The sequence below is a fragment of the Pecten maximus genome, chromosome 15, assembly GCF_902652985.1.
Source record: "Pecten maximus chromosome 15, xPecMax1.1, whole genome shotgun sequence".
NCBI lineage: Eukaryota > Metazoa > Mollusca > Bivalvia > Pectinida > Pectinidae > Pecten > Pecten maximus.
The window spans coordinates 17,938,563-17,949,665 of record NC_047029.1 but is presented as its reverse complement, the minus strand read 5'-3'; the positions used below and the strand labels follow the sequence as shown (position 1 = coordinate 17,949,665).

The 11,103-nt window shown below is 34.3% G+C and overlaps 1 protein-coding gene across 5 annotated transcripts in view; it reads right to left on the bottom strand.

The window, feature by feature from the left end:
- Positions 1-1,181: 1,181 nt before the first annotated feature.
- Positions 1,182-11,103, bottom strand: part of LOC117343549 (neuromedin-K receptor-like) — a 58,697-nt gene continuing 48,775 nt past the window's right edge. For 2 of the 5 annotated variants that reach the window (XM_033905946.1, XM_033905947.1), the window contains 2 exons: positions 5,710-5,760; positions 1,182-4,330 (listed from right to left, as the gene is read on the bottom strand). In XM_033905946.1, coding sequence (XP_033761837.1) covers positions 3,336-4,330; positions 5,710-5,760 — 1,046 coding nt within the window. In that variant the 3' untranslated portion in view covers positions 1,182-3,335. Of the gene's footprint in view, positions 4,331-5,709; positions 5,761-7,633; positions 7,676-8,168; positions 8,202-11,103 lie in introns of all 5 variants that reach the window. The other 3 variants (XM_033905949.1, XM_033905948.1, XM_033905950.1) reach the window with 3 other exon arrangements.

Sequence of the window (11,103 nt, the reverse complement as noted above, 5' to 3'; positions counted from 1 at the left end):
TTTTTCATTATGTTAATCTTCCGGCTCAGTCAATGTTCACTGGCTGTTTCCTGATGGTCTTGATGACCTATGGTTATCGTACTTCGTCCGTCGTCGTCCGCCGTGTTCCGTCCGCAGCTCGTTGTACGTAAACCTTTCACAATTTAAACTTCTCAAGTTCCACAAGTGGGACTGAGCTCTTACTTGCCTGAAATGATTATAAGATAGTCCTTACCAGGTGTTATTATATTGTGGGTTGACCTGAAATCCAAGATTGCTGCCGTCTTGAAAAACGCATTTTAGAACTTCTTCAGTTCCATTGGTATTAATGTGCTGAAAATGAGTATGAAAGTTAAGGACGGGGGGTCAACAAAGGGTTTTTTTGCTGACTCGTAAAAAACGCTTACATGGGAGCCACGGCAAACATTTTGTACCATGATTGAGATGATTGTTTTTTCCTAAGCAACACCTATTTCAAACTTCTCAAGTTCCAGCAGTGGGATTAAGCTTTTACTTACCTGAAATGATCCCGAGATGGTCCTGACCAAATATTATTTGTTCAGGTCAACCAAAAACCAAAGATGGCTGCCATCTGAAAAAACACATCTTAAATTTTTTTCCAGTTCCAGAAAAGGGAACTAACAAAGTGTTGATATTTTTTTGGCCTTGTAAATACTTCCAAATGGCAGCCATGGTGGTCATTTTGGAACATGATTGCGCAATCATGATTTTCCTTGAGAACACTTATCTAAAATTTGTTCTGAAGTTCTACCAGCGGAATTGTAACTTACCTTGAATGATCGTGACCAAGGGTTGTTATGTTTCGGGTCGGTCCGAAAGCCAATATTGCCGCCATGGCCAATAGTATCACTATACGCGCTGCTGAGTATGTATACTACATTAGTACAAGGGACTTTTAGAGTCAGATGACCGTTAAAGCCCTTGGGCCACTTGCTTATAGTTCGGAATACCATCAGGCACCTAACTTATTATTTGTAACGATGCTCTTTTCTAAAGGAGAACATCATATTACGCGTATTGAGCAAATCAACCTTGAATATTCCCGACATGTGTCATGATCTAGCGAATTCACTGGTAACGAGTTCATTTGGTTTACACTATATCCACGTGATTTAGTGTATATTAAATCAATTCTTGCTAGCGAAGATAAGATTGAAGTTTTGAAACAAAGAGAAGAGCAGTAAAATTAGTTCATATTTTATTCAACATTAGACAGCGACTACCACACCGGTACCACACTGATCACAAGGCTACACACACACATACACGTACTAGTCTTTGGTTGGTTATCATGGCAGGAACATATACCAGCACTAACAGTTAATTAATTGTAATTAAAACATGTAATACTTATTAACTCAATTGATTGCCACTACTTCTCTAAACAACGTTTAGACTGGCTTGGGACATTAATAACAAGAGTTTAGGGGAAATTTACAACAGAGGTAAGAAAATACATCTGGTCGTATAGACATCAAATTAAGTTTAAGGATTTGACAGATAATGTTCAGGATGACTGGCGACAAAGAACAAGATTCTTAAAGGAGATTTACAATAAAGAAATAGTTTGCTTATATAGACATGAAGTTAGGATAAAGTATGTTGGCAGATGATGTTCGGACTTACGACTAGGTAACAATACTCTGAAAGGATATGATTCTCAATGCATTTGGGAAATATAAATGATTCTAATTATAATTGAACCAATCCATCTTGAAATAAAATTGCTTTATAGTGATAATTTTAGTACGTTTTTCAAACAAACAAAAATTAAGACATCTTTAACAAAAATCTTTGGCAAATTACAACAAAACAGAACTATACATATCTTAATAAAGATCAAATATAAATAGCAAGTTAAATTTTAAATTCAACTTGAAAAACAATTGTTTTAAGCTCAGTATCTCATAACTTGGAGTATTAAAGTATAGGTATGAGGCGTTCAATATATATATGAAGACATTTGTGCCTGCTATGATCATTTCACAGTGTAATTGAATCGGTTTAACCTGTTTTGAGGTCAACCTTCAGCGAGACGACGATATCAACAATAGGCTTATAATTTTTAATAAATTTGACGAAATATCGACAAGCAAAGATCAAATATCGAGTAGCCGTTATCACGTTTTACAGATATTGGAAATTTATTTCCATCAAAATATCTACAGTTAGCAAATTTATTGTTGTGTAAATAGTTGACCTTGTGATTTCGGTAATAAGGAAAATTCTAGAGTACAATTACAAATAAATGACGAATAAAACATACTTTGATGAAGTGTACAAATTCGCTAAAAATCAAAATGTGTTTAAAAGATCACCTTACCAATAGTTTTTGAACGTATCTTGATTTTTAGAGGCTATCGCAAATTGAGCCATTTAAAATCAGCTTTATTGTTCAACCCATAGTGAAAAGGTGTACATTTTAATTACAATAACCCTCTGATATGAAAATAACTACTTCTACATGTTTTAGATATATCAATAACCAGAGGGTTTGAAATATACACGATGATGATTTCAACAGTGTTTTAAGGGAGACAACTCATCAATAATCACAGTAAGAAGAAATGACCCTATCGAGAAAATCATTGAATGAATGTGTCAGGTAAAATATCATAAAAAACATATACACAAGCACATGCTTGTTTACGTAACAGTTTATTGTTCTTATGGCTGCCATTTAAATAATCAGTATACAAGCGGGTCAAACAAAAACGACGGGAATAAAAAAAAAAACAAGCATTTGTTATTATTATATATATATATATCTGTTAAATTGATTGATATACTTAAATAAGACTTTGTGGTCAGGTTATAATTACATTTCGCCAAGAAAAATAAATATCATATTTGATTGTCATACCTAAATACACAATTATCATAGCATACGATTAGTTATTATAGACTATGCAAGTTATATTGAACACAGAAAACCGAATTCGATTCTTTGGTCTAAATTCGAGAGAACCTCTTCGTTTACTTTGGGTATTTTTGGGGGGTTTTCAAAAACAAATATACAAAAAATCCTTTTTGCCGGCATATTAACTTCATATATGTTATAGCATTAAACACATCAATTATCAATTGAAGAATTTATACAACAAACTGTTCTATCGCAAACCTTTCTACAACTAAAAACCTTGCACAATCGTTAAAAGGAGGGACCGGAAAAATGAACTATTCAAACTTTAACCAAACTTATTTGAGTCATATACATCATTATTCTCTATGGTATAGCGTAGACCTTTGCCCGTACGCAGAGGGAGAAACATCATAAAAACAACATCAGTCTGTCTTAAATTATACAAAATTTGTCGAACCACGCCAAATATATATCAGGAAAACCCATCGGATAAATTTAGATCGGAGGAAATTGCTGTGGAAGGGTAACAACTGGAAGGAGACAGAAAAGTTAAGCCACTTGAAAAACTAGAGCTGCGATGTAACACTATAGCATCAGTAGTAACTTCTTCAGCAGATGGTGCTTTTAGAAGAGGCACAGAGTATATGGCCTCTGAACTTCTTGCGTAAACTCTATTGTCTTTAAACTTTGGAGAAGTATTTACATAAGGAGCTGCGTCACTTTTGCGTTTCGTTTGAGCTTTTCGCCAAGGAAGAGGAGATATTTTTTTCTTTTCTGCCGGAGACTTTTTCTCCATATTATTATTTTGCGATTTAATATCGTCTGTTATTTGATCTGTCAGCTTATTTCCCAACGTATTTATTTCGATATCAACCTCTTGAGACAAATCATTGACCTGATTCTTTGAATTTGAACGTGAACGAGGGGAATGTTCTGTCCCGTGAAATGATTCAGAGTCACTATTATCTGATAGTGAATTACAAGTATTTGAACCTCCCTTCGGATATAAAAAATGCATTTCTTTACTGTTTGATCGTCCATTTCGAAAAAAAGGTCGACCTTCTGTAGCATTACCGTCCGACTCTCGTTCGTGCAAGACTTCTAAACCAGGTGGACTGCTACATATTATTCTGGAACCATTAGAACCAGCCGTTGACGGGCTAGATATAAATGCTTCATCATTATCCATCTTTCGTAATTTTGTATCTAATTTCATGGAAATAATTTTGCCGTTTTTAACTAGAATTACTGAACCATCTCTTCGTATGACGGAGCTGCCGGACTTTGCTTTCGTTTTTCCAGTAAGTTTATGTAGGAGTTTATAAGACGAGTCTGTTGATGTTTGACGGACATAGTGATTTCCCCTCAAGGAATTTGGTCCCACTTCCTCGGATCGGGAGCCACGAACGGAGCTTATGAAGGTGGAGATCCGCCGCAGTGGATTTGGTGAGCTTTCGTACACTGTATCTGTAATTAGAGGATTTGAAACTGTTAGATAAACCACCAAACGGAGGCGGGTCCATAATAATAAACAAACTTTGAAACATAAACATTTAACATCAATGCGTTTTACAGAACAGACAGCAATTGACTCATGACGTTACAAATATCTCAAACAATACAATGACGATATTTTCTGAAACACACATGTTTACTGAGTAATTGACCTGCTGGTCATAATTCGTAATGATTACCAGCATAATACATCATTGACAATTCTAGATTCACAAATTCAAAACGTTAGACAATAAGCTTATTTCATGTCAATTAAGAAAATATATGTGTGATAAATTCTACTATAGAGATGTCACAACCTGAAAAATAATATACATATGTACAGCAATGGTTTTTACTGATGCTTGTTGTGAGATATTAAATGATAACAGTACAAAATAAAAAAAGACTTTGTACATTTTTGTGTCTAGGTCTCTCACTAATGGTTCTCATTACGACATGTCGAAATCTCCATCATATTTTTGTATGATCAGATATAAATTATTTATAGAATTTTTGCTTGAAGCTACCTTCCAACAATACATTACCAGAAAGCATACAATATGACCTCCAATATGACAAAATAGGCATTACATACATAATTTCACACACGAAACAATGCTAATATTTTGACACATTAGATATTTGGGAAAGAGCGACAGTAATATTTGAGATATACGAGTAATGAGAGATATTTTTCCTGATCATAAAATGAGAGGAATTCATGCCAGGTAATAGATAAAGGTATGAGTATTAAATATTGATTGGAATGTTATGATCAGAAAATGCACGAATTTCAGGGGAACTAAATAACATTTTTCACATAAGAAGAATCAGAGTAAATAGTAAGTATGAATTTATTTTGGGCTTAATATATAATCAAATATTTTACATAACAAATAATAAGGAAATTATCAACTGTAAATGTTCTTGCTTACTAATCGAATATAAAACATTGCTGGTTGATACATGTATATATTGTTTTATCTACTCTACATTAGTCAACTTCATGCAAAAAGACAATTTGAGACAACATGCATTCGGCAAAAGTATTCAAACATAACACTGTTTCCCTGAAAAATACTCGTGCACGTGGAAAACGTTTAAAAAAGAAGTGTGCATTGTTTTCCCATGCACTAGAAGAAACATAGATTATTATCATCAAAACAAATATGTTTCTAGGAAATAATTTAATTTTAAACGTATTGGTAAGGTGCGTAGTTAGTTAAATGTCTTTCATAAAAAACATGCATAGAACCCGGCAATACGTTGATACGTAAGTCAAGAATATAAGTTATGTCCCTAGAAGAGCACTGTTGCCGGTGAACAGGCAAAACTAGCAATTAAAATACCTGGGAACCGCCAAAGTCTAATAGACTGGTTATCAAGCATCTCATAATGTTCTGTGGAGAAATAAACAGTTGCAATATCACGTGATAAGTTTAGCAATTTACATCATCATCCAACCACAAGGGCAATACTGTGTAGTGTTTTGGTCCGAAACTCAAACAGCGTAGATTACAAACCACAGTTATAAACTAGTGCATCGTTATCTAAACACGTTACATGTAATATGGCAAAAACTTCCTTTTCTATGCTGTGAGATTTCATGCCGTCGTTAATTATTTTCATACTAACTAATGTCAGAACACTGATTACGAAAGTGTAATGATGCAATTCAAAATGTCTAACCCGCAAACTGAATTCGTAATCTTAGCCGTCATATATCAAACAAGAGGCCCATGGGCCTTAACGGTCACCTGAGTCTTAAATACATAGTTTAACCTTCCATGTATTACAACGTATTTCTAAATAGTTCCTATATTAATAGTAGTATAGATTCGCCTCTCATAACTCTTACCTAATTTGAATCGTTTTCATTAACATGTGTTTTCCTGCATACACTGTAGTACAGTTTAACACCTCTCTAGGTAGAAACAAGAAACCTATAGGCATGAAAGTTTCAATCTCGATAAAAATCATCTTAAGATCTTTCCATCCATAAAGTATTTTATTCTACCTAATCTGTGTCTTTAGAAGATTTTTGAAATTTCAGTCAATTTGACCCAGAAAAAGAGATTTACACCCAAGAAATATATATGTTAACGTTCTTTGACCGATCATTTGATTACTGTGACCTTGAGAAAAGTTTGCCCTGACCAAATGCTAACCATTTTCCATTGACAATGAAACAAATTTTATTAAAATATTTGAGTTTCCTATATAAACTGCTGTAAAATATAGGCCCTCACAAGGAGGAATGTGACACCCAAAGGTCATGAAATTTACAGTTTTGGTAAAGCACCTTCCTCCATGAAGAGTATATCATTCTGCCATATCTTGGCCTTAAGAAGATGTTTGAAAGAAAAGTAAATTTGGACCCGTCCCTAAGACCCCTGTTGGAAAGAGACCACATACTTTATGATTTTGGTAGACCTTCAGCCAAGAAAGGTTTCTGCAAAATTACATCAAAATTGTTCATGAGTTTTTGAGAAAAGGTTGAAAATGTAGACTAACGACGGATGTCGGACTTTGACCGACGGACTACGACCGACGAACGACAGACGACCACGGACGAAGCCGGATTGGAAAAGGTCAATGAGTTTCCCCGATGTGACCTAAAATATCTAACATGCAAACTTAGTCTATCGCACTGATTACTTTAGGGTGTTTTTTTTAACTGGACATGAATGTCACGTTCTGAACATAAAAGGAAGGCCAAATAGCGATCTGGGACGACTTATCGTTTACGTGTTAGTAAAATCACCTGAATGTTAATGTAGATAAGAAATGTATCAATAAGGAATCCACATATCAACCGTAAACGATATTCTAAAATGTTGTATATAATACCCTTCACCCACTCGTCATACAATGGCATGCTCACTTAGAAAGATAGAGACATCTGTTCGTCAAAGGATATTAAACATTAAACAACAAAACCTTGGTTGTGGTTTTATTTCAAACCAAGCAACCTAGATTCGTCTGCATCAGCGTTGGTTTCGTATTTACTGAGAAGGTAAATTTTGACGATACCTTGGGATATTTAAAACTGCTATCTGATTCCTCGATTCTCTTGTTCGATGCTAGTGTGATGTACTCCCTAGACTTGCACTGCGGCAACTGAGGACTTATTTTAGTCGTAAGGAGTGATGAACTAAGTGGTGAATGGTGGAGTCAGGTTTAGTGTTAGTATGCTTTGAAGAACAGACAAATTGTGTCGGGGTAAAGAAAATAATTCCACACCGTACATTAGACTTTAAAAGTATTACTCACAACCTTTCATTTGCCTCGGAATATTCAAATCATTCTCAATCTCTGTTGATATTACCATAAAACAGGTTAAACAATGTGTTGACGGTAATATCAGCAACATTAACAGTATTACACGCCAGTAGATACCATCTAAAGGTCACCTTATACGTTTGAAACAGCGCGAGGATGGTCTGTCATTTCATTTATATATCAGCTTGATTAGTATCAACTTCCATTAATATTCCATATATTAACTGTTTTGGAATCAATCTTGTCTACAACCATGAAATCAATCTTTAAAGAGCAGTATTCATACATTTTAAAAATGAAACAGAGGATTAATATACATAGAATACACACCGTAATATATGTTTAATATACACTACTATATGAGTTTTGCTAGCTGGAAACAATTCTATATGTAAGAGTTTAGTGAGTAATAAAGCCACCATTCATTATAGAAGTAGCATTAAGGATTGTGGGAGGGAGGACGATGTTTACTACTCAAAGGGAGATCACTCCCATTACTTAACACACTTTCAGTAAGTATACCTACAGTAGAGCATAGCAGGAATTCCCACACCATTACCTTAAAACAGACGATCACATATTTATAAGTATCGGGTACAAACGTTCAAAATACTTTATTTATAGTTCAAATGACTATCTGATCGTCCATATGTTAAGATATAGCAAACTGCTTCTGTATGAGGCAATTACTGAATAGACCACAAAAACAAAACGTCATTTAGTTCAGTTATTCTGTTATTGTAGAAAGAACTTAACGATGATATAGTAGTTTCGGTAAACAACAACAAAAAATAATTATGTAAACACGATCAATACAGTTCAAAACTGATTGGTATTGTAATCACTGAAAAAGAATTTTAATGCAGGTTTATCAGTGATATTTCCCGAAAATATTTTTCATACACAGAGCCAGCCATATTTGTCTATGAACTGGGACTTCGACACATCTATAGTATAGCAGGACTTATCTCAGTATGAAGTAGGATGTTGATTTTGCTTTACATGATTTTTAATCTTTCATTCTGAAGGCTTGTATTCTAACCTACATATCTTCATCTATGTAGCTTTGTTCTGCTGCTCCGAGAGACACTCGCAGTTACTGTCAGTTATTCCTCGGTAACGATAATATCACACAGAATATTCACAAACAAAAAGGTATAGATTTTGATTTTTACAATACATGAACCTGCTGTTTTACGAAGAACCGGGGAGAAAATAAGGTTTTTTGATAACTGAGACCAAAGTCAGATTCATTGTATTTCAGCTTTCGTAATGCCATTTTCTTCTGCTTCAAATGAAAATGTAAACTTTATTTATTTTACAACAATTACAGAACAAGTTATAGTAATTCAATTAATCTCGCATGTTGGCCCGGATTTGGGCGCGGTATGGGTCTTGATATGGGAGGAAACCAGAAGGGCAAACTATTTCATAGATCGTTAATGAAAACATGCAAAACATTAAAATGTTCAAAGAAAAATAATGGGAAAGATTTCAACTCAAAAGAAATACAACAATCTGAATGACGTTCAAATGATCATTGAAACATATCTAATATATCATGTTACAACACTGATCAATAATTTCGTGGAAAACATGCAAAGTGCACAACAAATCATTAAAATATGACTTAAAGGGTTGTAAAATACGGAACAAATGACAACACAAAACAATGATAATGTCTATAACTACACAGAAATATGCCAACGTGTCTATTCTCAATAACAATTATATGCTAAAAACACTATAGTTCACAGTCGTAAAGGCTAGCAAGCACGCCAATACACAAAATATGTGTTTGTCTTGTGCTTCTTTCTACGTATGAACTTGATTTGGTAGTGACAGCTCAATTGCAAGAATGTCATTCCGGCGGATTAAATCCTTCTAAATCAGACACTGACATTCATTGGCGCTCATCGAATGTAAGAAAATCAACACCATATAACGTCAAACTCAATATTTCAGTAACTACATAACTACGTGCCTCCTAGTAAGTTTACACTGTTAGATCAAATATTGCACAATTCATTAATTTCTTACTCTTTTAAACTACGCACTTCCGTGTAGATTAATAACAAGCAAATGCATTATTCTTTAATGGGGTGAAAACTAAGTTGTTTCTTCATCTGAGTGGGAGCAAGAGTGAAATTCCATATAAGTTATCATCATACAAAAGTTTAACATTTAATAAAATTTTACATTTAATCACAAATTTTGGTTCGCTATATTTCCATTTTTTGATGTTTTCTTGAAAGTCAAAAGGTTGCCTCTGGAATGCATTTTCGAATTGTAAATATATGTTAAATCATTCATATGTAAGTAAAACCTATCTAATACATGATGTATATCTAAAAAAGCCAGTTGGCATATATCAATAGATCAAGCTACACTTTACTTTCACTTTCAGGATATCTGACACAGTCTTGCCAAATAAGAAATCTTATGCATGTTTTGAAGAAGCACTCGAGAGGCAACCTAGCCGCTTTATGGAAGTAAATTCTGAAAGCTCTTATGACTTACCAATGAGGATCTGAAATGTGACCAGACAATCTCCATTACATAATAAAGATTACATTATACCAGGGTTAAGGGGAATTCCAATCTCTCTCCTCGGGATGTGGATGTGAGGGAGTGGCTAAGTTTATCTTAATCTCCAACACACCAAACAATCGTTCCCGGTCACATTGCGATACTAAACCATAAACGGATTTGGTCAAAAGTAACTGTTACCATTTTTTTTCTTTATCGCCCAACAGTATCCGAATGATTATAACATTATTAGATTTTTTGAGTTATTCTCTACCTTACCTAAATAAATATAGATATATATATATATATTCAATAAAACAAGTTTATTTTTCGTGCTTCTAATCTCAAATGATTATAACGGATCAAGTTCGTGTTTACAAACAATTTTATTGATTATTAATAGAAGCAGTATTTTTTTTCAAACATATTTTGACCTCGATCATGGAATAGCGCAAAGTGCAATGTGGTATTATTTATATGGGAACTTTGGAGACATTATCGATCGGTGTTCATGCACAGAAACGCCTACTGCAATCACAGGTGTGCATGAAATACAAGCGTCCGTACCAAGGGCTGTTCGACATAGTTCTATTATAATCGACGCGTTGTCTCTTTTGTGTCGAGGCGCCATTGCGAACCCTCACTTGAATTGTCCCCATCGGCCCTGAGAGATGATAAACAAACACCTGAACATGTCAACACATCATTTCTTATACTAAGGACACAATAGAACATTACGCTGCTGCTACAATGTTCTTAGTAATGCATGTGCAGCATGAAGGTCACATATGTAGAAGTCAACCTAGGAATATCGAAACACGCCAGATCCAAATAGAAAACAAAAACAAAAACAAAACAAAACATTCGCTCTTTAAAGGTTGTAGTAATATAAACAAACCTGTTTACAAAGAAATGATTTTATAAATCTAAAC